We start from the raw sequence: 25,135 nt of genomic DNA, 5'->3' as shown, positions 1-25,135 counted from the left end.
TTTTGTAAAGGTCAAATGCATCTCTGCTGTTTTCAGTGACCGACTTACTGGGCAGTCTCAAACCCTCCAGGTTCGCCCCCTGGTTCAGTCTTGTATGTGTGTGTTCTCCGTGTGCTTCGGGCTCCATCACAAGTTACATTATCACCTCCATTGTTCTCTCCAGAGGACCTTGTATGTTCTGGATCAGGAGCAGATCCTTCTTTTTTCTGCTCTTTGACCTTTCCACTCGGCTGAAGGTTCATCCTGATGTCCTCAGCCCATGATACTCGCTGTCATCAGCATAGGCTACGGATGGATTCTCTTCCTAACAACTAACTGACCTACACTTTATTTTGAAATTAAGTTCATGTCACAATTAGGGAAAGACCTCTCACCTCACTTAAGGATTGAAGACACTTAACATTTGTAGAACTTCAAATCACTGTTATAATAAATAAATTCTGCAATTTGTGCAAGGTTATAGGTCAACAAAAATACATAAATCAATGTATAACTTAATCAATAACAATTGGAAAATACAGCCAGTTAGTTAACACAGTATTGCCCATATTTAAGGCCTGTCATATAATTTCATATAATTTCTCTCTCTCTCTCTCTCTCTCTCTCTCTCTCTCTCTCTCTCTCTCTCTCTCTCTCTCTCTCTCACACTCTCTTGACAATGGAGAAAGACAGTATGATCTTGTATAACAACAGGACGTGTTTAATTCTGATGGAGACATTTCTCATGCAGCTTATCCTCGGCTGCATGTGTTTTCAGATCCGTTCTTACATGCAGGCGTGTCATCGTTTTTATCCTCAAAGGAACAGATCATACAAATGCTCCAAGCTGACCTGAGGGTCGTGATGTCAAACACACAGGTCGCTGAAACCCCCACATGCGAGGGTACCTGGGTATTGTGTTTAATGACAAGATAGATGCATGGATAAATATATATAGATAGATAGATAGATAGAGAGATAGAGAGATGGAGAGATAGAGAGATAGATAGATAGATCTACAGGTCTGTCTATCTATCTATGTATAGGTACATCAGTCACATGTCTAGTTTTCGTGTTTGTGCATTGTTTAGGAAAAATAAAGAAATGTGTTACTTCACTACAGTTTGGTTGGGCCTCGTTTCCATGGAAACAAGCTACAGTGACGATGGCATGACGCGACTTCCTGCCTGTTCCCGGCGTTGGCGGGAGATTCCAGCATGGCGGTGCAGCCGAAGCACAACTTGTCCATGGACAGCGCGTCCGAGCATGGCTTCCTCAGCTTCATCTTCTCCATGCCGGAGAAACCGGACACCACGTTCAGGATATTCGACCGCAACGACTACTACACCGTGCACGGGAAAGACGCCCTATTCGCGGCGAAGGAGGTTTTCAAGACTAACGGGGTCATCAAGCATCTGGGCTCAGGTACTCCTTAGCTTCAGGAGCTAGCGTGTAGCTAGCTGGAGTCTGCAAACTGAACGTCTTTTGATGCTTAAAGTCAAGCTAAGCTAGATGCTAATGCATCCACTGCACGAGCTGCAACCCCGAGCTTTGCAGGAAACGTCATTCAGCACATATTTTTAATTATAATAACAAAGATAAATAGAGTTAATTATATATATTTATATAAACTGTGTATGGATCGATGGAGCTTGTTGATAACTGTTTGTTTGATTCTGAGGCCTCGTGTTTTTATTATCTTTTAGTTCCGTTAAGTTCCTATGCGGTCAAGCCAGCAGACACTCGCATCTCTGTGGTCATGACACGGAAATTCTACTGCACTCATATACTGACACTTATGGTAAACGCATCCAAACCGCCCAGAAAGGGGACGGCAACGGAGTACTCGAAGTTAGAGGAAGAACACATGTGGGTCTATGTCCGGTTTTCAAAATAAACTGTTGACATGGATCCTATACAAAATGCATAATTGAAAAATAATTTCTTGGATTAAATTCACAAGAAGTATATATTGTCTTACCTGTGTCATTTTTATGAATAGCATTTTGACAATATCAATTATGAGATATTACAAAATGAAAACCACACATTTTTAGCTTCAAGTAGGTCATTTCTGGATACTTCAAAGTACTGTTAAACACTTTGCTCAATACGTTCAGAGAGAGACTGATATGCCTGTGTTCAGGACCTCTCTGACTACCTACATACTGAATATCAAACATATTTACTGTAAAGATTAAGAGATTTTTCAAATTAAAGTCCAACATGTGTATAATCAAATCAGTTAATTTCTGGATATTTCAAAGTTTTATAAAAACACTTTGATCAATAAGTTCAGAGTGAGACTAATATGCCTGTGTTCAGGACCTCTCTGACTATCAATGCACTGAATATCAAACATATTTACCTTATAGATTGAGAGAATTTACAAAGTAAAGTCCAACATTTTCACTGTGGAATAGATCATTTCAGGATATTTCAAAATTCTATAAAAACACTCTGCGCAATAAGTTCAGAGTGAGACTGATATGCATGTGTTCAGGACCTCTCAGGCTACCTACATACTGAATATTAAACATATTTACTGTATAGATTAAGAGATTTTTCAAAGTAAAGTCCAAAAATGTGTGTAATAATGTAGCTTTCCATAAGGATCTTGGTTTGAAAAATATAGTCTGCCAAAGTCAATTATTATTTTATATTGTGTGAAGACATTTTACCCTTTACCTGCAGCTTTATGTTTATTAAGTCATTTTTATCATGACTATTATTGTTAAATTCTGTCTCTTTTAGTGGACTAATAGATTCATGGCCCGAGGCGAGTACATCACACTATAAATCCTTTAACACTGCTGCCTGTGCACCCTGTATTTGAAATGTTCTGAAGAGAGAGATGCATAATATTACTTTTGTGCACCAGCTGCACCTTAAATAAATCTACAACATGGCGCTCTGGAGTTTGCCTCTTCGTCTCAGTGAGTGTGTTGGTCGACAGGGAGCCGTAAGCTGGAGAGCGTTGTCCTGAGCAAGCTGAACTTCGAGGCCTTCGTGAAAGACCTGCTGCTGGTGCGGCAGTACAGAGTGGAGGTGTACAGGAACCACAGCAAGAGCAGCAAGGAGCACGACTGGAAGATCGAGTACAAGGTATTGTGTGTGATGCTCGTGGCTGTTGGATAAACGGAATCAATCGCTCTTCTCACAAACATGGACTCTCTTTCCGTCCCACATCTTGTCTTTTGCCTCCACACTCAGGCCTCTCCGGGAAACCTGACTCAGTTCGAGGAGATTCTGTTCGGTGGTGGAACCGGAGCGGTGGGCAGTGCGGGAGTCGTAGCCGTGCGCATCGCCACAGGAGCTGATGGACAGCGCGCGGTCGGCGTCGGCTATGTGGACGCCGCGCAGAGGACCATGGGAGTGTGCGAGTTTGCAGACAACGAGATCTTCTCCAACCTGGAGTCCATGCTCGTCCAGCTCGGCCCCAAAGAGTGTCTCTTAGCCCAGGGGGACAGCAACGCCGACGGCAGCAAACTACGACAGGTAGGGTGAAGTCATTCGTTATATAATATATATATAATATAGCACTTTCAACATTGCTGAATAAGATAAATCGCTTAACCCCAGCGGTGTGACTTGGAGGAAGATGTCACAGCATGTGCACAGCAAATACATGTTCAAACATGAACACACACACACAGTGGACTGTTGTAACAAACTGTGGTGGTCCAAAAACAATAACTATTGTAGGCAGAAAATACTATTCATGCACATTTTTTCTTATTTGTCTAGAGCAGGTTATTAAACCTTAATAAACCATCACAGTTGGTCTCAAGTCTTTGTCATAATTGTATGTAATATTTGTATGTTCTGTTCTCTCTGTTCTTCTGGATTTTTTTAACTTTATTTTTAAAGAAACAAAGATACAATTAAACATGCATAAATACAAGGAACAAAAAGTTGGTCACCTATACATTAATACTGATGGTACATCGATGGAAATAAATGTAAATTCACACAGTTACAGATCAGTGATGATCCTGTGAGGTCACAAACACAATCCATTTTTGCCAATACTGCAGAAATTTATCGAACGTAGATTCAGCGAAAAAGTAATTCTCGACATATTTTGAATACCAGTTACAATATCTATCCAGTCAGTCTCTGTTGGGGGTTCGGCCTGTAGCCATTTTCGTGTTACAGCTTTTGTTCTGTATGTTCTTATTGTGACTTCTTTGTCATAGCACTCAGTTGTTATAATGACGAATTAAGTAAATGTAATTACTGTGTGTGTTTGTGTGTGTGTGTAGGTGGTGGAGCGTGGCGGCGTGCTGGTCTCTGACAGGAAGAGGTCAGAGTTCAGCAGTAAGGACATGGTGCAGGATCTCAACAGGCTGCTGCGAGCCAAGAGAGGAGAGACGACAGCCAGCAGCACGCTGCCCGAGCTGGACAAGCAGGTGAACAAATCAAACAGCCTCCTGACGCACACAGTAACAACACAGAGGCAGTATTTCCTTTTGGAGGGGGGGGTTTGGATGTTTTTTCCTAAGCTGAATTGATGGCTGAGAGTTTTATATTGTTTGACAGATTGTGAAGGCTTGAGGCAAATTTTTGATTTTTTTTATACTTTGCTAAGTATAAAAAAAACAACAACTTGTGACCAGAGTCCCTGTGTGTCTGTGTTATTTCATTCTCAGGTGGCGATGTCCTGCCTGGCTGCAGTAGTGCGTTTCCTCGAACTGCTCTCCGACGAGTCCAACTTCAACTCCTTCAGTCTGACCACTCTGGACCTGGGTCAGTACATGAGGCTGGACAATGCTGCAGTGACCGCTCTCAACCTCTTCCAGGTCAGTGCCAGGAACCAGGACAAAATGCCACAGAGGTAGTTAGTCTGGGTTTTATAAACACGGCCCGGAGAATCCTGCCCCCTCAGTACAAAGAAGGAAGGAAGGAAAGAAAGAGAGTTTAGTTTAAGAAGTCCGTCCTTTTGAGAGTTGTGTAAACTGAGTAGCTTGTGATCACACAGCTTAAGGGTCGATTACACGTACAAACCTTCGGGTAATCTTCATAACATGATGTGTCATAGTTTGCGTGTGTTTGAGATTAGAAATTAAGAATTTCTGGGAAGTTTCTCCTCCATATTTAGCCCAATTTCAAAATTGGTCAGGATTTTAAAAGCGAGTCCCTTGTTTGTTGGTTCTCACCTTTGTTTTTGCCCCTGTGATATAAAAACAAAACACTTGATATGGACGAGTGATATAACACGACATGTATTTGATCTGTGTCATCCAGGCTTCACCTGACGACACCAGCAGAAGTCATTCTCTGGCCGGTCTGTTGAACAAGTGCCGCACCCCGCAGGGCCAGCGTCTCATCAACCAGTGGATCAAGCAGCCTCTGATGGACCGAACCAAAATAGAGGAGAGGTAATGACACGTCCACAGCCAATCAGGGCGTGTTTTAAAGGGGCGCTGGTTAGGGTTGGTGGCTAAAATAAAGCAGATTGAAATCAAACTCTTTCAACTTGATAAATTCAGCTTCAGTTTTTTGGATCACATGATAAAAAGTAAGACGGAAGAAGCCAGAGAAAGCTTGTTGGGGGACGTCCCTTGTGTTCTTCTCTTAAATAACAGTGTGAAGTGTTAGGACTTGTGTTTGTGTCACTATTGCTTGTTGATGTTGATAAATCTGCATATTATTTTCTCAAATAAATTGTTTATTTGTCAGTCAGAAAAACATCAGAAAACAAAGTCCTCAAATGTCTCTTTTTGGATACACCAACTTTTATTTGATTATCACAATAATACATTTTCTTTCAAGTGACTAATGATTAATGGGCTTTTCTTTTTACCTGTAGCTTATTAAGCTTGATTTGATCATTGATGAGCTCATAGGACACATTTTGAGGATCCTCTTTGAAATCTCTCTGCGTGTGTGTGAGATTGTGTTTTTGTGTGTGACTTTGTGTGTGTACACGCAGGTTGGACTTGGTGGAGAGTTTTGTGTGTGACTCTGATCTCAGGCACACCTGCCAGGAGGACTTGCTGCGGCGCTTTCCCGATCTCCACCGCCTGGCCAAGAAGTTCCACCGTCACACAGCCACGCTCCAGGACTGTTACCGCGTCTACCAGGCTGTGACCCAGATCCCCCCCCTCGCCACGGCCATCGAGAGATCCTCAGGTACATCACGCAAACCTGCAGCCATCGAGTCAGTGAAAACAGATGAAGCAATGGTGCCGTTCATCCAGGGTTTCCACAGGATCTTAAAAAGTCAAAGTGTAAAATAGTCATCTGCATTTAAGTCCTCAAAAGTCTTAAATATGTCGTACCTACTAGGTCTTTAATATATTTCGGTAGGTTTTAAGTATGTAAATGTTCATTTAACTCTTCTTCTGTTGTGCTTTAAAAAATACATTTAAGAGTTTGGGGGCCATGCAAGGACCAACTTTCTCTGCCTGTAGGTTGAGAGATAACTTGCTACAAGGGGTTTTCACTTGTCTACTTCATCTTCAATTATGGGAAATACCTTAAATGCACTGATTCTGGTCTCAGATAGTCTTATAATTAACTTGCAGAAACCCTGTCATCGTACCGGTTCGTTTGAAGAACTTAACACGACTCAGATTTGTTGTGATCGGTGAAAACCTTTAGAATAATGATTCATTATTTTTTCAAAGATTTGCTTAAAGAGTCAGAAGTGGAGATGAATTTTCTCTTGAGTCTGTCTGCTAACGTTGGAGCTGGAGCCCGGATGCCATTAGCTCTCATTGCATAATGACTGGAAACACATTTCCTCTGCGAAGCTTAGTTGAAGCTGCAGATGCTATCCTACCTGATTACATCAAATCTTCACTCCAGGCCGAGGTTACGACTCTATAGAATATATAATCATTCATTTCCGATGTGCGTGTGTGTTGCAGGCAGCCACCAGGTTCTGCTGGAGGCCGTGTTCGTCTCCCCTCTCAGAGACCTGCACTCCGACTTCATCAAATATCAGGAGATGATCGAAACCACTCTGGACATGAACCAGGTCCGATCTTTCACGCTTTCACACTCGAGGAGAAAAGGGAGGCTGATGCTCTGTGCTTTGTGTTTGCGTGTCATCGATTTTACATATTGTTAACACGGCTGCTCTCTCAAACGTTGTGTGCACCGTGCAGATCGATCACCACGAATTTCTGGTGAAGGCGTCGTTCGATCCGGTGCTGAGTGAGCTGAGAGAAAAGATGGACACGCTTGATAAGAGCATGCAGGCAGTGCTGAACAGCGCGGCCAGAGAACTAGGTGATTACCCACACACACACACACACAGAGGCCAAGTATATTCATTAATCAAACAGAAGTGTATTTTTTCCTCACAACAAAGTTGGACACTGTATTTTAAGGGTGCGGCTTCACGCACACATCTGCTGATAAGGTTTCATCTTTTTTGATGCGGTGTGATTACAAATGCCAGAGCAAGTCGATTTCGCCGTGCTCTCATCATGTGATGAATAAATCTTTCTCTTTGTGATGAATTCTTCAGATAAAAAATCGGACTGAATAAACGTCTGGTATGTTGCGGGGGGAAAAAAGTTTCTCCGAAATCAAAACTAGAACCTTAGACATGAACGTTTCCTGTGCGTTCCTCATGGAGTCAACCTTTGAAAGGAATAAAGGTCATAAAATCCTGCCTCCTCTATGTTAGTGGATGGAATCATTTTAATTTATTTAAGTACAAATCAACTAAATAAATAAACAAAGAGTTTCTGTCATTTCAGGCACGTTAAAGTGCTAATTCTTTTCTGATAAATTTTTGTTCTAATTTGTTATTTGTTGTTCGATCCCCTACAACTCAGCTGGAGCTTGAAACCATGGCTCCATCCCGATTGCTACTTTGTGAACTCTAGCTCTTTTGCATCCGGGATGTTTTGGGTGGCGTCCATCTTAATATACAGTCTGTGATTGAGCCAGCTCAAGTTAGAGCTTTAGTTAATAAGTGATCTTTTCACCTTGGCTGTGACGTGTAGGAACCCTTTTGAGAAGGTACATGTGTGTTGCTAAATGGATGTTTGTGCTCTGAGTGCTATTTCAGTTGGAGCCAGGTGAAATTTTTACATCAAAAACATCACTCATGGCCGTGGGTGAGGGTTGGAACTCAAACAACTTCTTGCTGCCAATCACAGGAAGTCAGTTGAGGTTCACTTCCCTGGGTAGACTCAGAGGTGGAGGGAAAAGGTTTCCCCTCTGGAGCTGGAGAATGTTGTTAAGGAAGGAAACCCAGATCACAAGCCGGAAACTGATGGCTCTTTGGCAAATATACTGTTTTCATATGTGGATGTGGTTCGGCTTTCAGTTTGAGCTCATACAGTAACCTTGTGTTTCAGGTCTGGACGCCGGTAAGACGGTGAAACTGGAGTCGAACGCGATACTGGGCTTTTACATGAGAGTCACCTGCAAGGTCGAGAAGAACCTGAGGAACAACAAGAAATTCACCACACTGGACGTCCAGAAGAACGGAGTGCGTTTCACCAACAGGTCCGTGTCACACACTCGCACACGTTAGCCGCGGATAGAGACGTTCTTGCCGTCAGCTGATGCTCTCGCATGCACACTTCCACATGTCCACAGCAAACTGAGCTCTCTGAATGAGGAGTACACCAAGAGCAGGGAGGAGTACGAGGAGGCGCAGAACGCCATCGTCAAAGAGATCATCAGCATCGCCTCAGGTGAGGGAGCTCGTCACATGCTGCTCACGCCATCTGGTCGGCACGACATCGATTTGAAAAATTTAAAAAATATGACCTTGTCTGACTTTCATGGACATTATGAGTTACACTGAATATGTCTTTATGTGAACCTTTCAGTAATTGATTTCATTCGTTATCCTCTAATGACAAGCCTGTGGTCAGACGTTATTCTTTACTCGCATAACGACTGACATGCTGCAGTTTCCTCTCTGACCGTTCCTCGAATGCTTTGGATCCCCAGGCTACGTGGACCCGCTCCAGACGCTGAGCGACGTGATCGCGCAGCTGGACGCGGTGGCGAGCTTCGCGGTGGCGTCCGTCTCCGCTCCGGTGCCGTACGTGCGGCCTCGCCTCTTGGCCGACGGCTGCAGGCGCATGGAGCTGCTGCAGGCCAGACACCCCTGCATGGAGACAGACCCGGACACGGCCTTCATACCCAACGATATCACCTTTGTCCACGGAGAGAAGAACTTTTATATTATAACAGGTAAAGAAGAGCCAGCGGATGTCCCGTCTCCCATCATATGGTACAGCAGCAGTTATTAGCAGGCGCTTTAATAACCTTCAATCTGAGAATAAACTCAGAAACCTAACCTCAATACATCTTGGTATGCAAGGAGGTATTTCTTGAATTTCTCAGTGCATCCTCTCAGTATGATCTCACACTTTATACATAAATAGACGTAGATATCCAGTCTAGAAAGTGTCATGCCTGAAACCTGTATTCTCTCGATTGACCAGCAGGGGGCAACTCCACTGGTTGCCAAAAGTCCCTCTCTATTGAAGTATATGAGAAATGACCTGATGTTTGATGATAAAGCATGATTGACAGCTAGCAGCATCCAATGGGTGCAGGTTGCCAGTGTACGTGGACATGCAGTGTCCTCGAGGTCTCCCTCAGGCTCCACCCCCTGCTCCTTCGAATACTCACCTATGGTTTCAAATAACCAAGATGGTGCTGGACAAAATACTAAACTTAAGGTTTTAATATCTCTCATACACATTGTTTTATATTTATATTTAGTATATGTATGTTAGTTTTACAGGTTCATCACCCTGCCTTTATTCTTCAAATATGAAAGGAAAACTCTGCCTGGACCTAATTTCATGGGTTCATGTTGGAAACACTTCCTCCTCTTCTCTGATCCTCCTGCTCTCTTCCTGTCTGCAGGACCGAACATGGGAGGCAAGTCCACGTTCATCCGGCAGGTGGGTGTGATCGCGCTCATGGCTCAGATCGGCTGCTTTGTGCCGTGCGAGAAGGCGGAGCTGAGCGTGGTCGACAGCGTCCTGGCCAGGGTGGGAGCGGGGGACTGCCAGGTGAAAGGCGTGTCCACCTTCATGTCTGAGATGTTGGAAATAGCCGCCATTCTCCGGTACGCACACACTCATTTATAGCTTCATCACAAGTGGCTCTACCCTGGTCTCACGTGTCGGCTCTCTGTTCCCTCCAGCTCGGCCACTGAGAACTCTCTGATCATAATCGACGAGCTCGGCAGAGGCACGTCCACGTACGACGGCTTCGGGCTCGCCTGGGCCATCAGCGAACACATTGCCTCCAAAATCGGCGGCTTCTGCCTGTTTGCCACGCACTTCCACGAGCTGACGGCGCTCGCAGCACATGAGCCCAGCGTTCACAACCTGCACGTCACGGCCCTGACCTCTCACGACACGCTCACCATGCTGTACAGAGTCAAACCAGGTCAGGCAACATGTGGTTTCACACATGCATTTGTGGTTTTATTCCTCATGGGACTTTTCAGCTTTTTTTTAACCATGACCGATGGAAAGTAAAATAAGAGAACAAATCATTTCAGCTCCTTAACTTGATTTAAGCCGTTTTCACACATGAAATTTGCCTCGTCTTTTAGTTATTCTCACATAGCTTATTTTGAATGAATCTTTTACACATTTATTCGGATGAGCATTCATGCAACAAGTCACAATGCTCTTAAAGTATTTGCCACTTGTTGCCAAATAATTTCAGAACAGAAACGAGTTATATCTCTTCAGAAAACTAAGATTAGATACGTTTTTATTCTTCTATCCAGCTAAAATAAAATAAAAGACTTCAGGGTTTTGGATTATTTCCAATTCGTTCAAGCATGAAGGAAAGTTAATGACAGACGGCTGCTCTGACTGTGGTTACACACTGATTCATTTGTATTTAATCTTTCTGTGATTGAACTCATGACTTTTATATAAAATTGACTGGTGCTTATTCAAGCATGAGATCATCTTAAAATGTCATCTTCATCTAATGAGTTATATATCATTCCTTTTGGAGAATGTCTTATGTTGATGATGGACGTGAATTTTCCTTTGACCTTTACTCCAAAAATAAAAGTATTTGTTACTGAGAAGAAAATAGTTTTCTCGGTTGATGATTGATATATCAGAAGAATCAGAGTCTCAGAACTTGACGCGCCCGTACCTGTGTGTCCAGGTGTGTGTGACCAGAGCTTTGGGATCCACGTCGCCGAGATGGCCTCTTTCCCGCCATCTGTGGTTGCCATGGCCAAGGAGAAGGCCGAGGAGCTGGAGGAGTTCCAGGAACCTGCGGGGGGGACGTCGACGCAGGAGGAAGAGCCCGAGGCCAAGAGACGACTGACGGACAAACAAGTACTGAGTTTGACTCTAACTGGAAACTGAACCACTTTTTATTTGGGACAAATGGACTATGATATAGGTTTTAGCAGGTTCATTAATGTATTTGTCATCTAAATGCTATGTTGTTTATGTCAACAAGACTGTTTACAAAGATGTACGAGACATCTCTATTTCCTCCTGTTGTGCAAACCTGAAGCTCAAGTATCGTGGATATGAAGGCTGCCATCTTGCTGCAGTAGTGATTCCATTTTTCTAAACTTGAGAATGAACATGAGCAAACATCAGAACCTGGTGTATTGAAGTTGCTTTGTTGTACAGATCAGAAGATGGATCACACATTTGTCCAATTATCTCTGAAAGCATTTGAGTGTAAATGTTCTCATGGCCTTCTTTTGTAAAACTGGTGCCCTTCCTCTATTCGCCAGGTGGGGGAAAACCTGATCCTGACCTTCCTGGAGAAGGCGAAGTCACTTCCTGCCACCATGAGCGAGGCGGAGCTGAAGGTGGAGCTGAGGAGAATGAAGCAGGAGCTGGCAGCTAAGAACAACACGTACATCACAGACATCCTTTCCCGATGCGTTAAAACCGTTTGAGGATCAACAAAGATTCATTTCATGTATAAAAACATTGGCACACTAACATTGTATATTTTCCAATAAAGAAATATTCCTGAATTTGCCATGAGTTTGTTTTTTTGAGCCAGTTGCTGTGTAATGGCTGATTTTCAAGGACATCTGATCAACAGCCAGGACGTCATGTTCCATGTAAACAACAGTTCTTGGAATTGTTTTTCTTTAAAAGTGTGTCAGACAAACATGTTTATCTTCTGTGGATGTGAAAGTACACCCTGACCGCTGTGTGTTGGCAGCACCACACTAAAACTAACTCGGTTAGATGGCGAGCTGTAATATATCCTCCCTCCATGTCAGCGTTGTCACTGAAACAACTTAAGAGCACGTGGTTTCGGTCTCTGAAATGAATGGGGTGGTTGAAATAATAGGAACACCTGTCCAAATAATACATTACGATTACCTGCAGCCTCCAAAATTGCTTTATACTCAGTTACTCACAAGAAACATTAAAGTGACGTTTGTTTTTATAGCTGCTCTGTGAATTCAAATCCAGATGTTACATTTTCACCCAAAATACAGCCTGATATTTTCTGTGGTTTTGAATTTATCTGACCTGCGTTTGTGTGTCAGCAGGTCAACACAAAAACGACTCAGTCAATTTCAATGAAATTTTATGAAGGTATGGAGAATGACTCAAGGAAGACCCATTACATTTTGATGCGGAGCCAGGATATTTTTTAACACTAACATTTGCAAGCACATTTAGGGGACGGAGATTTATGGCAATTTGGTGCAGATCCAATTTAAAATCTGGTTCTAGTGAATTTTAAATGTGGTTTCATGAAGTGACTGTTGGGCCGCTCTATACCATCCAATATTATTTGCAGTTAATGTCTTCTGTAAATTTCCCTTTTTTGCAGAAACCTGACAAATCACATTTTATAGATCCAACAATCAAACCAGAGCAATGATGGTCCCCTTCAAAACAGGAATATGCTCTAGACTTTGAAGATATCTTGCTCAGTTGCTTCCTCTGAGAACGATTAATATTTTAATATCCCAGGTTTTACAAAGGTCATGTGAAAATGGATTCTGTGATAAAGGACCAGCTGTGTGAAATAAAAAATGAAGCTTTTTTCCTTTCTTCTCAGGAGCTACTGTGCAATGAAAATATTCTGTAACTTAAGTCTGAGCATTCACATTAATATCAAGTTTCCAAACTCATGAGGATCGGCAGAAGTTACTCAACATGTGATCACTTTTGTTAACTAAGATGCTTTAACAGCACCCCAGCTTTGAGTGGTGACTGTAGAATTTGGATTTCCATCACTGCGAGTGTATTTACGAGACGGACACCTCTGATCTAATAAAGTTTTATTTTCTTAGAAATGGTCAGTTTCCTGTTTTCTTTTTTTGTCTTTCTAAGAAAGTATACCCCTTTTTGAATTCCAACTAGCATCTACATAATGGTTATTGAATACTTCACAATATATTAAGTCTAGATGTTATGGTACATGCATACGATTCAGGCTGCATGAGGAGCCACAGTCACCACGATACACGGGGGAGGGGGGGGAATGATGTAGGGGATAGGGGTACTGCAGATTGACTCATCAGTTCCAGTTAATAGAAGCTCTGGCACCTCCTATTGGAACCCTCTCCACAAAACACTGACTGCATCAACTTATAAACATATACACACACACACTTTCACTGTACACAACACACATTTACACACGCGCATACACACCTTTATACAAGTGTGGAGTCCCTCCACCTGCCATTGAAGCTAATATACTGGAGAGGGTAATTAGTGTTAAACGAGATTCTCTTTCACAGAAAGAATTTCACCACTGGGACTTCAGAGTTTCTGCAGTTTCTCTGGGTGTCGGGGAGGGGGGACGCTAACCAAAGAAAAATAATAATTATAATAATATATAATAAAATAAAAGACATTCAAATACAGTCAGCTCTTTGCTTGAAAATACAAAACTACATGAGAAAGCATTGAAATAAAATCCATTGATCAGAACCTTTTCTTCTTTAAAAAAAAAAAAAGCCCAAGTGCTCCATCACACACACACACACAATCTTTCTCTTTATCCACACACAACAGAGCGACATCCTCCCATCCGTTGCCTAGTTACAACTGCATGAGCAGCCAATGGGGATGGCAGCTGCGAGGAAGCAGGAAGTGTCTTTGACAGCAGTTCTTGTGAAGAAGAAGAGGGCTGGGAATCGAGGATTTACATCAGGGGTGGGGGGGGATTTCGTGTGCTGCCAAAACAGCGCAGGCGGCCATCGGCAGCCCCTCTGCATAGCCCTTCTCCTCCCTGCCTACAGACTGCAATAAGAAATACTCGGGTGAGGAATCTCTTGTGGCCATTCTGTCAGTCTACCCTCAGCTCCACTGCTCCCTCTAGTGGAGTCTTGACTCTGCTGCAGCGAGTCGGTCTGCAGTGGGCAGGAAGCTGCTTCCTCTGCAGCCTTTCACCTTGATCCCTTCTGAGAGCGCCACAATCATAGAGTCTCTCTGGGTACTTATGGCTGCATGTGAATGTGTGTATGTGTGTGCGTGTGCATGGCTGTGTGCAATGTAATGTGTTTGTATGCTTATGTGAGAGAGTGTAACTCGACCGGATGCTTTCAGTTATGTTGCAGAGTGTTGGACTCGATGGGTGGCGCTGAATCATACAGAGTGTCCGTGTCGTGTGTGGGCTCGCCGGCCAGCGTGCATGGGTTGGACAACGTTCCTGCCCCGCAGTCACAAAAAAACCTGAGAGGGAAACAAACCAAGGATTAACAACCAGAGTATTAATGAAAGAAGATGTCAAAACCAGTTCATAAAATAATGAAACTACATTTGCTTTTTGAGATAGAAAAAAATATATATAAATTTTCCCACTTTTGCTCAGATTCTGTTCCCAGAATAACTTATTCGTCAGAAATGCCAATACGGAAGTAAAAGACTTACCGGTCGTGCCGTATAAACTCTACATCATGCCCTTGGTGGCACTTTTTGATGCAGTTAACACAGATGGCGTTCCTATCTGTCGTGTTACAGGTGTGACATCTGCAGAGGAAATACATTATATACATCTTAAACTTATTGTTTTGTCAGAAGCTCGACACATTCAAAAACAAATTCCACTGTCATACGGGGAGAAAAGGCTAAAAGTCATCACATCTGAGTGAAAACGTCATGTTTGGCATTTTTGTTAAAATGGCATCTATTACAATTGCTGAAGATTAATCTAAATATTAATTGCAGCAATAAACAGTTTATTAAAAAGGTTTTTTATGTTGTGTACCTGTAGAAGTCGTGCATGGGGTAACTGGTGTAGCTGGAGATCTTGTACAGACACTGTCCTCTGCTCACCGCCTTCTCAATTGCATCCTGGTTATTCAGAATCTTATTATCTGATATAGGAGGAGCAGAAAATAAAGGTTGTGAATAAATGGTTTCCATATAACAGCAAAGCTTCTGACCAGTGTGAGCTTAACTTCAATTACGCAAAGATGCTTTTTACCTTTCATGGTGACGTTGACTCCTGAGGCTAGAAACAAGCCCCCGAAGCGGTTGTTGAAGATCTGGTTTCCCTCGAGCGTGGCTGTGGCGTGGTTGGTGATTTCAATTCCTGCGTAAGGAAGAAGATAAAATCTGCCATCAGTATCAAATATGTATATTAACAAGGATGTTATTTGTGGCTACATGGAGGTTATTTTTGAAAAAAGCTAACCAGCAGCAAAGCCGTCAAAGATGCGGTTCTTGCGGAGGATTGGATGGCTGTTGGTGCTGATCAGCACGCCAGCCTGAGCGTTCCTGAAGATGTCGTTCTCTTCCAGCAACCCTACGGAGAAAGAGGATACACACAAAACTATAAATATCCAGGAGTAAAATCCCAAGTAACAAAGACCAGGGTAACAGGAAAGAAGATGCCAAAGTTCTAATATGTCCTCGTCATATCTTCCAGACGGAGAGAATAGTTCAGAAGCTATTTGATGTTTTCTGATCGTTAACAAAGACTTTACAGATCACACTGCAGTACCTCTGCCTCCGTTGAAAATGCAGATGCCTCCATCTCTGCCGTCATGTATTTTGTTTCTTCTCAGTGTGGGGTTGCTGTCCGTCTTGATCCACACTCCTGCCATGGCATTGTCAAAGATCTCATTGTCTTCGATGAAGCCCAGACCTGATACATTAAACAGCTGGATTAGAAACAGAAGTACACACACACTACATATGAGGCAGAAGGTGGTAAAATACAGACCTGAGTTGTAGACTAAGATCCCCCCGTTCTGGCCCCCCCATATCTTGTTGCGCCGGATCTTTGGGTTGCTCCCCGTCCTGTCAAGATTCAACAGAACATTTAAAATCAGAAAATTCACAAAACTATGTTCTTAAGCTCCTATTTTGTATCCCCACTGCTGGGGGGGGGTGATCATTACCTTATTTGTACACCAGAGTACATGTGATTGTAGATGTCATTGTCTTCCAATACACCGTGCCCATTGTCATAGAAATATACACCAACCTAAATGGAGGTAAATTGAAATATTAAAAACACAGAATGAAGATATAAAATATCTTAAAAAGAAAAGCGACAGCAATGACACTGTAATTCAAATACATAAGTTTATATTAGCAGTAATGTAAAATACAAAAAGACGAGAGAACACAATATATGAGGATTTGACCCCAGCTCAGTGAGGGCTGCAATCTCATATCAATAATGATCCAATAAACAGAATGAAAGCCAAAACAAATGTAAATGGTCCAGTTCATCTGTCACTTAACCACAATTCAATTACAAGACCGAAAAATCTAATTACAACTATAAATGTATTAGAATACTCTGAATATTTGACCTGTTTGCCGCTATGGATGCGGTTCTTGCGGAGGACCGGAGTGCTGCCTGTGGTCACCCACACTCCGGCCAGTGTGTTGCTGTAAACCTCATTCTCCTCGATCACCCCCTGGCCTTTCTCATGCTGAAACGCACACATAGAAACATCTGTAAGAAAAACTGGTCTGATGGGAGTTAAACTTCTGACGGGAGTAATTTCACACTGATGGGTGTATTTACCACATAGATGCCTCCATGCTGTCCATCGTGGATCTTGTTGTGCCTTACAATGGGGCAACTGTTGGTTCGAATCTGGATTCCCGCCAAGGCATTACCATAGATATCGTTGCTCTCTATCAAACCCCGTCCATCGCCAAATATATACACCCCTCCTTGGTTACCGTTGAATATAGCATTTCCCCTGAATATACAGGAAATAAACAGTCACAATCTTGGAGAGGATATGCATAAGAATACAAAATGAAAAGATGCAAACAATGTGCAATATTTGTTGTTCTACATTTACATCAATATCATATTTTGCTCTTTGCAAGTTTAATCTTGCACCAAATCAATACCTAGATAGCAAGTGCCTGTCCAGGTTTAATCAAGTGGCTGTTCCTGTGTGAAGTGCCTGTTCTCACCGTATCGTCGGGTCACTGTTGGACGTGATCCACACTCCGGCAAAGTTATTAGCATAGATTTTGTTCTCTATAAACTGTCCTCGCCCCTTCTCGTGGACATAGATGCCTCCTGTTTGGCCATGATGGATCTCACAGCGCACCACTGTGGGGTTGGCGTAGGCCTTCACCTCAAAGCCTGCTATACGGTTCCTATGGATGTTACAGTTCTCAAAGTAACCCTGAAACATGGAGAAGGCATATATAATAAATGGTTAGGTGGTCCTTCAAGTAAATTGTATGGCGTGACATGGCTATTGAGTATTTACCATGCCGTGGTCGAAGGTGAACACTCCGACATCTCGTCCATGGTGGATGTGGTTACGTCTAATGATGGGATTACCGTGGTTTTTCACCCAAATTCCTGCTAGCGCATTGTTGCTGATCTCATTGTCTTCATAAATCCCCTGTGAGAAAACACAAATCTTCAAGTGAGATTCAAAGCTCGTATGTGTGAGAGCATTCATTGTGAACTATGTGTGCTATGGGGGGGGGGAGAAGAGGTTCTTATTACCTGTGCATGGTCTGTGATGTAAAGGCCTACGTTCTCACAGTCGCTGATGTTGCAGTGTTTGATGGTCGGACATGCCCCCTGGCCACTCACACATACAGCTGAACCCACTATACACAGGGGAAAACAGAGGGTCACAAAAAATTACGGTAAAAATGATGATCACTTTCAAATGCTCGGTCAGTTGATTATAAAAAAAAAAACAATATAGGAATTCAATTCACAATGTTACACAACTAATGCTGCTGTGATTGTCTCCCATCCTGTCCATTCCAGTATTTTATATATGAAACCCGATCGATTTGTTACATGCATCTGCCAAAGCGATCACATTCATCTAATAAAATGCTAATTTGTAAAATAGTCTACCATCCCGCGACATAAGCTACAATTGTTAACTTTAGGCGTCTGCGCCATGCAGCTCCAGAGCAGAGTCAAATCAGAGTAGCAAAGTCTTATCACATAAGAAAGTTGAACAACACAGCAGAGGTTTTGGATTAAAAGTGATGGTGGTACAGGCAGGAGCACCTGTTTGGCAAAAGGTAACCTGAAGGTGACCGCATCTGGAGTTAATCATCACAGATGTAACTCTAAGCTGATGCTGCCTGCAGCAAAAGCCTTTTTTCGTGAAATGTCTTGATTAATCGGAAATGGCAATGAAAACATGTCCTCACCATGACATCTCTCATATCGACAATTCAAATTTTGTGAAATTTATAAAAAGAATGGGAAATCTAATCATGCACACTGTCTCGGAGTATGTCAGACATGTTGGCAACTATCAGGGAAAAAACTTTGGAACCCACGAATAAATAAACCAACAACGAGCAAAACTCAAATTGCTTGCAAGACATAAAATGTATTGTTGCCATATGGCCAGAAGAAGATATCTGGTAAAAGGTATAAGCTAAAGTTGCATCAGCATACAGGGTGCCAAATCATCTACCATTTTTTTGTTGAGGCTGTACAAGTGTTATGTAAATGTGATCACTGCATGTGTGTTACCTGTGCAGGTGGAACGGATGATGCAGTGGTCGATGTTCGGGCTGCAGTTGACTGTGATCTCCAGACAGTGGTGGGCGTTGTGGTGCTGCGCCGACTTATCATCGGGATTAAACTGTGGAGAGGAAAGCAGCAGAGGTCAGACAGAGGCTGAGTTTACTCACAACACGTCAAGCTTCTGTCCACCCACCACATCCACACTGGACTTTGCCTACTGGAGGCATCAGTTCGACAGATAATTGAAGTCGATTACAGAATATAGTCAGAAAATAGTCAGAAAATATCTCACAGCAGCAGACAGAAAATAATATGATTCACAGAGAGTGTGTTTTTCTATGCAGCTCTACAAACATCAGTCAAAAATCTTTCTTTGAATGCATTACTGGTGTCATATAACATTGAGTTCAACTCTAATCAGATTATAATATCTAATCTAGTCTCATTACATCCACATGGTGAACTTTCTCCAGTGTAACAGTGTATGCATGTATAGGTATATAAATAAATAAATAAACACTCGAAGTATTCAAGTTGATTGTAAACAGGTTGTTTACCTTTATGGTCATGTATCCCACATAGGCGTCCTCCGAACCCTCCATGAAGACAAACGTAGAGTCTCGTGTATTTTCTATCACCACCTTGTCAGCTACTTTACCAGGAGCTGAGAGGAAAGCAGAAAACCCCTCAACACTCAAACACCACTGAATGTGAGAGATATTGATTGCAGCAGGGACAAGCATCTAGGTTTGTGCCTCGTGTAGTTTTCACTGAAAGTAAAATGCTCACCTGCACCGATCATGGTGATGGGAGACTCTATGTAAATCCACTCGTCTGTGTAGATGCCAGAGTGAACAAAGATTAGGCCATCAAAGTGGGCCTCTTGGACCCCACCCAGTGCATCCTCAATGGTGTCATAGTACTGCAGGTGAAAGGCACAATGTCTTTCAGGCAGAATATCACATCATTTATCAGAGGGCAGCCTGGAAAAGCAACCAAGTGTATACATTAGCTGTGGTAAAGACTTCTCTTCAACGCTGAGGTTTTAACTTACCAGCATGTTCTCTCTGCCTTTGTATCTGCCAGGGTTACTGTAGAAATGCTCGGCAAAGCCTGGTTTTACATGGGCACCTTTGTACTGCAACACAGAAAACACCAAGGTCCATATGAAGAGCTGCTGATCACTGCAAACACTAGCATGGGCCTCACAGAACCTGATCATTATATTGTCCCTTTGCAATGGCTAGTATAGGCTTGATTAAAAAGTGTAATTTCTTCTGGTGCTAAAGTTTTGTTTTATTTAAATAGAAAACACAAAATGAAGAGAACTTCTTACCCAAGAAAGTCTCATAAAGGATTTAATCAGCGTGGGTTTTCGGCATTGTATTTTAACAGACCAGAAAAGGTATTAATCGAATAGTTTACAAGAAAAAGTCAGGTGGGTGCAGCTGTAAATATATGCAACCCACAAACCAACCAAAGCAGACAAGACAATACACTGCAGCAATAACCACACAAGACAAGAGTAACATCTTAGGATTTGAGTGACAATGAAACGTCACAATCTCTGTGATAACCATCAATATTTTCAATTTTCCAAATAATTATAATACATGTTTATCTCATATCAGCCTGAGGAGCTTAAAAGATGTGGATGGACACTATAAGATGATCAGATGAACTTAACGTTATTTTTGATATAACCTCAGAAGGACAAAGTGAGCACATCAACATCTATTACACGCATCCGTTTGAGGATGAATGGAAATAATACACTGACTTCGGGTGAATACTATGCATGTATTAAAAAAATTGTAGTAGAAGCAAGAATTTCCCTCAGAACTTTGCTAAGGAAATGCTTTTGAGATATAGTGATATCATGGTGTGCAGGCGTTACAAGAAAACAATAAGATATTGGACATGAGCATGAAAGTAAAAGCTCTTAAAGATTAAATCAAACATTTTAACTTAGATTCATTTCCCCCTGGTCAGACATTATTCCTTGGCGTGCGGCATGGATTTTATTGCAAAGCCAAAAATGACTTTGCAGAACTGCACCCTGTATATTTTTAGTATACACAGAGATAACATAAGGAGGGAATAAAGTAAACCAGGACTATGCAAGGAGTTGGAAGCTCCTCCGAGAGTACTTTCTTCATGAAAAGACGACGCATCAAAAAACTTTAAGGACAAACTCACCAGCTGTTGGAAGCTTTCCTTCCATGGGTTTGGGTGTTCATGCTCCTCAGGGCTGACCTGGTAGAATCTGCCTGGTTCAGGGTGCATCATTGGACGTGTGTACTCAAACACCTCCATATACAGGCGCTTCCTGCCAGATTAAAACCACATACACAGAACTTCAGTTGTCTTCTCTCTTTTCACGACGGACATTTACAACAGGAACAGGATCGTTTCCACTGACCATAGGATTGGGTCATTGGCTAGCTGGCTGAACCTCTTGCAGACACAAGCCGCCTGACAGAGATCTTGTTCCAGTAAGTAGGAGAAGATCTTCAAAACAACCTCATCTGGAAGCTTCTGCTGCAGATATTGCTCTGCTGGGGCTGCTATAAACACACAAACAAAGACACACACTCCCAACATGAGCATTCGGAAAAATCTTTCATTCCATGCACATTACACTATGGAGTCAGGTAATTTAATGGATTGCAAAATAACAAGATTTACCAGAACCGAAAGGGGGGGGGGGGGGGGGGGGGGTAAATCAATAAAAAAAAGAAGCTAACTCTATCCTTGCCCAGCTGCAGAGATTTAACACACCTGGCAGGTCGTGGCTCTTACCGGACACTCGTGCCCGCTTGGCTCGATGGCCAAAGACCTCTGTCGATGAAGTGGACGCTCCCTGTAAAAGAGGGCAATGAGACATTAACTTCATGCCAAGACTCAAGGACTTAGTAATAAACTGGGAAATGTACTGCTGTGTCACAAAATCATTGTTTCCCCAGAGAAGGACACGCTCAATCAGCAGGTCAGTTTCTTTCACACACAAGCCTGGAGACATGCACAGTCAAATGTTTCAGTCTTACATCCATCGGGCTCTTGCTGGGGCAGGCGGAGGCTGTGGCAGAGGCAGCGGCGGTTCTCTTGGGGAGCAGGGTCTTGCGTCGAAGCTGGTAGGGACTGTTCTGAGCTCCTTGACCAGATTCCTCAATGGCCATTTCTGCTGCAGCAGCTGCAGGAGCCTCCTCATCTAGACACAAAAGGCAAAACACAATTTTTCTATGCATCAACCACTTTGTCAAGTGGCACTTTAGAAATGCATAAAGCTGCACGACATGTAATTAAAAAAATGGAGACAGTTCACCGCTCATTTACTAAATCAAACACCTAAAACGTCTTCCTTTAACTGCAGGAAACATCTACTGTTACTATTGATACTCGTATTGTCCTGAGCATTACTAAACAATGGTGTGAATTCAACTCACATGCTGTGTGCATACTGCGCAGGCTAACAGGCAGGGTAGTAGTTGGTATGGCAGACAAAGGTTACTGATTGATAATGGCAGATGCACCCCCTGCAGCCACACAACAAGGCTCTTATATGCGGTCATGCCCAGCTGAAATCGGCCTTTGTGCATTTGCCGTGTGACCCTCACAGGAGCAGAACCAGGCTCGTCTTTAAAAAAGGGGGGTGCTGTCAAAATTAAGGGCCGCAGAAGAAGTCGATCGGACGTGCGGCTAAAGGGCTACAAACTCAACTGCGTAGCTGACAAATCCGCGGTGTAAACAAATCGAGCTCCGGCTAGCAGGCACCGAGAACAAGGAAGGGGATGTCGGTTCAGATCCGCGGGTTGCGCTAGCTTCTCGCCAAAAGCAAACAAAATGGACACAACCAAATCGTCCTAAAACCCCCCCTCCACCGTATCATCTATCACAGCTGATCCGCTGTAGCCTGTTGTAGCCGGGGCAGCTAGCTAGCATTGCCCCCCCGGTCGCCTGCTAATGTTTTTGTTAACGTTACACCCCAAAAATGGCAGTCCACAAGACACCGCAGATTTACACCCTCGGAATCGTTAGTGACAGCTGGGAATGCAATGGCCGAGCGCACACGGGAGGCTGCGGTTAAAAGCTGTGGAGTCAACCCCTTCGCCTCCAGCTGAAGATGCCTGAATATGAGCCATGAATGTTATCCGTGCGCCTGTATACGCATTACGTTAGGGCGAAGACAACCCCCAACCTCCACCTAAGCGAGGCTAAGCTAGCGGTGTTCGCTAGCCCCAATCACTCAAGCCAAACAAAGCGCGGCCTGGCCTAAGCCACAGAGCGAGAAGCCTCGGGTTTTCCTGCTGCAGCTGCCGCCGCAGTAGAGCAGCGAACGCGGCCTGTTGAGTACAGACGTGGGGTAACACGCAGGACCGCCACCCACCTGACACCGCTTCGTCTCGAAGCTCCCCGCGGCCTAGCTTACCTCTATCCCCGTTGTTCCGCTCGGGCTGCACCGGGCGCGGCCTCGACACTCGCCTGGGTCTCCTGTTGGTGGCTCTGACGGAGTTCATCTGGGGAGTTGGTTGTTGAAAAATGGGACAGCTTTCCTCGACCCGCCCGCTGCTGAATGTCGCACTCGGCCCGGTCTACCACCTGGACGGCCCTTTTCCCAGACGCACCAGAACGACTGCGACCGAAAACCCGCTGGTATTTGGGGTGTAATCGCCTGTTTTTTCCTCCGTGGTGCAGCAGCTCCCCCCGTATCGCCGCTCGTTGCCAGCTCCGTCTCAGTCTGTAGCAGGAGGAGCCATTAACCCACACGGGAAAGAATCGCGAGAAAAAACAGAGCCAGAGTGCGAGCTCGGCCAATCACGTGTGGGGGTTGATGAGCTCCTCCCGGACCAGCCAACCAGGAGGCTCGTCTCATGAGGAATTGACAAACCCTTCTGTTGGGGTTCGGAATCGGTCAAGCGGCGATTTGATCAACGATGAGACTCATCGATGAACCGATGATGATAATAAAGTGAACAGAAACCAGGATGTCACCTGCGTTCATGGAGCCCAAACACTGCGTAGGTTACTTCCTGTTTGTGTGATTTGTGACCAGGATCACTCTTTCACATAAAAGGTTAAAGTTCATTATTTCTAGATTATTGACAAGAAGCAAACGACTCTGCATTTGTTCAATTATTTCCCGTGGAGGCATTTTCTGTTCAGTTTTATTTAACGTTAACGATAATAAGTGAATATTCATTTTTCTGTGAACTATCCCTTTAATGAATAAGGGACTAAATAAGTAGTTTGTAGTTGTTTGTGTATCTCATTTTTGTTTGGTTTATTTTTGTTGATATTCAGTGTATCTTTGTAGTAATCTTGCGTCTATATGTAGGGTTTTGGGGATTCTTTGTCGTCAATTTGAAGCCCTTTATGGTCATTTTGCATCTCGTTACAGTCATCTTATGTGTCCTGGTAGTCCTTTTGTAGTTCTATATACTCATCTTAAGTATTTTGTAGACCTTTTGCATCTCTCTCTAGTCACTTTGTGTCTCAAAGCCATCATTTTCTATTTATTTGTAGTCCTTTTGCATTCCTGCACCTTCATTTCATGTCTCTTTGTGGTCATTTATGTTTCCTTGTGGTCAGTTTGTGTCTCATTGTTTCTTTGTGGTTGTTCTGAATGTGCTTGAAACTGTAACTGTGCTCTTTGACTTTCTAACCACAAATATTAAAAGTGATTCCATTCTTTGCTGGTTTGGCAAATTCAGTAATCCACCCATGCTAATAAAGGATAAATACTTATTATTTTCCATCGTTTGGTGATAATATTAGTGGAGTGGAGAAATATCCTTTTTTTATGGATGATCTAACTAACACTTTAATATAGACTATAGACACATCCATCATTAAATAGGAGAACAAAGAATGAAATTTAACTGCATTTGAAAGACAATTATGCAATTTGATTAGAAAAATCAATTTACGAGTCAGCGCTTAAACTCATAAGGAAATAGAGTTATTAACTTTTTTAATTTAAGTGGCTTAACCCACATTGTTAATCTTCTTTTCAACTTATTAATGATTTTTATTTTTTAGAAACAGAGCAAGAATTAGGCATACACATTACTAAATGGAATTTTTTTTAAAGTCTATTTAATATAATTATGCAATTCCATTTGAAGAGTCATTTTTGAATTTCTAGTCCAAACTTAACCAGAAATTAGACTAAATAAATGTAAATGCATAACTGTTCTGTAAAGTACAATATAAAGACAGACCATTTACCATTTACCATATCCAAGGGAAATGA

The 25,135-nt window shown here is 42.9% G+C and overlaps 2 protein-coding genes across 5 annotated transcripts; one reads left to right on the top strand and one right to left on the bottom strand.

Annotated features, from left to right (window-relative positions):
• The first annotated feature begins 1,179 nt into the window (after nt 1-1,179).
• Nucleotides 1,180-13,882, top strand: msh2 (mutS homolog 2 (E. coli)). Its single transcript, XM_053413292.1, has 16 exons — nt 1,180-1,404; nt 2,936-3,084; nt 3,193-3,477; nt 4,245-4,391; nt 4,632-4,781; nt 5,227-5,360; nt 5,915-6,114; nt 6,855-6,964; nt 7,095-7,218; nt 8,301-8,451; nt 8,545-8,642; nt 8,905-9,150; nt 9,835-10,039; nt 10,118-10,365; nt 11,110-11,285; nt 11,699-13,882. The coding sequence occupies exons 1-16, from the start codon at nt 1,197-1,199 to the stop codon at nt 11,864-11,866; spliced, it is 2,799 nt and encodes a 932-aa protein (XP_053269267.1). The 5' UTR covers nt 1,180-1,196; the 3' UTR covers nt 11,867-13,882.
• fbxo11b (F-box protein 11b) lies at nt 13,205-23,650 on the bottom strand. 4 transcript variants are annotated; one of them, XM_053413293.1, is made up of 22 exons: nt 23,312-23,650; nt 21,930-22,093; nt 21,664-21,745; nt 21,305-21,449; nt 21,082-21,211; nt 19,937-20,020; nt 19,672-19,804; nt 19,440-19,546; nt 18,889-19,000; nt 17,887-17,993; nt 17,642-17,779; nt 17,337-17,554; nt 16,933-17,113; nt 16,715-16,837; nt 16,295-16,380; nt 16,117-16,193; nt 15,895-16,038; nt 15,586-15,696; nt 15,376-15,483; nt 15,157-15,265; nt 14,820-14,918; nt 13,205-14,621 (listed from the first exon to the last, which is right to left on the bottom strand). In XM_053413293.1, the coding sequence occupies exons 1-22, from the start codon at nt 23,397-23,399 to the stop codon at nt 14,492-14,494; spliced, it is 2,676 nt and encodes an 891-aa protein (XP_053269268.1). In that variant the 5' UTR covers nt 23,400-23,650; the 3' UTR covers nt 13,205-14,491. The 4 variants fall into 4 exon arrangements, with proteins under 4 accessions (XP_053269268.1, XP_053269269.1, XP_053269270.1 ...); XM_053413294.1 differs by having other exon boundaries at nt 21,305-21,446; XM_053413295.1 differs by having other exon boundaries at nt 21,685-21,745.
• Between the last annotated feature and the right edge of the window lie 1,485 nt (nt 23,651-25,135).

The sequence above is a fragment of the Pleuronectes platessa genome, chromosome 21 (assembly GCF_947347685.1).
Source record: "Pleuronectes platessa chromosome 21, fPlePla1.1, whole genome shotgun sequence".
Classification (NCBI taxonomy): domain Eukaryota; kingdom Metazoa; phylum Chordata; class Actinopteri; order Pleuronectiformes; family Pleuronectidae; genus Pleuronectes; species Pleuronectes platessa.
The sequence above is the reverse complement of the archived record's forward strand: the minus strand, read 5'-3'. Positions and strand labels throughout refer to the sequence as shown.

Bases quoted from the DNA above. Each gene is read 5' to 3' on its own strand.
- msh2 (XM_053413292.1), top strand. From the start codon at position 1,197: ATGGCGGTGCAGCCGAAGCACAACTTGTCCATGGACAGCGCGTCCGAG. The intron at 7,219-8,300 runs GTGATTACCCAC...CTTGTGTTTCAG, and splicing joins CAGCGCGGCCAGAGAACTAG to GTCTGGACGCCGGTAAGACG. The intron at 9,151-9,834 runs GTAAAGAAGAGC...TCCTGTCTGCAG, and splicing joins GAACTTTTATATTATAACAG to GACCGAACATGGGAGGCAAG.
- fbxo11b (XM_053413293.1), bottom strand. From the start codon at position 23,399: ATGAACTCCGTCAGAGCCACCAACAGGAGACCCAGGCGAGTGTCGAGG. The intron at 16,194-16,294 runs GTAATGATCACC...GAATCTTGACAG, and splicing joins TACTCTGGTGTACAAATAAG to GACGGGGAGCAACCCAAAGA. The intron at 16,039-16,116 runs GTCTGTATTTTA...TTAATGTATCAG, and splicing joins GATCTTAGTCTACAACTCAG to GTCTGGGCTTCATCGAAGAC.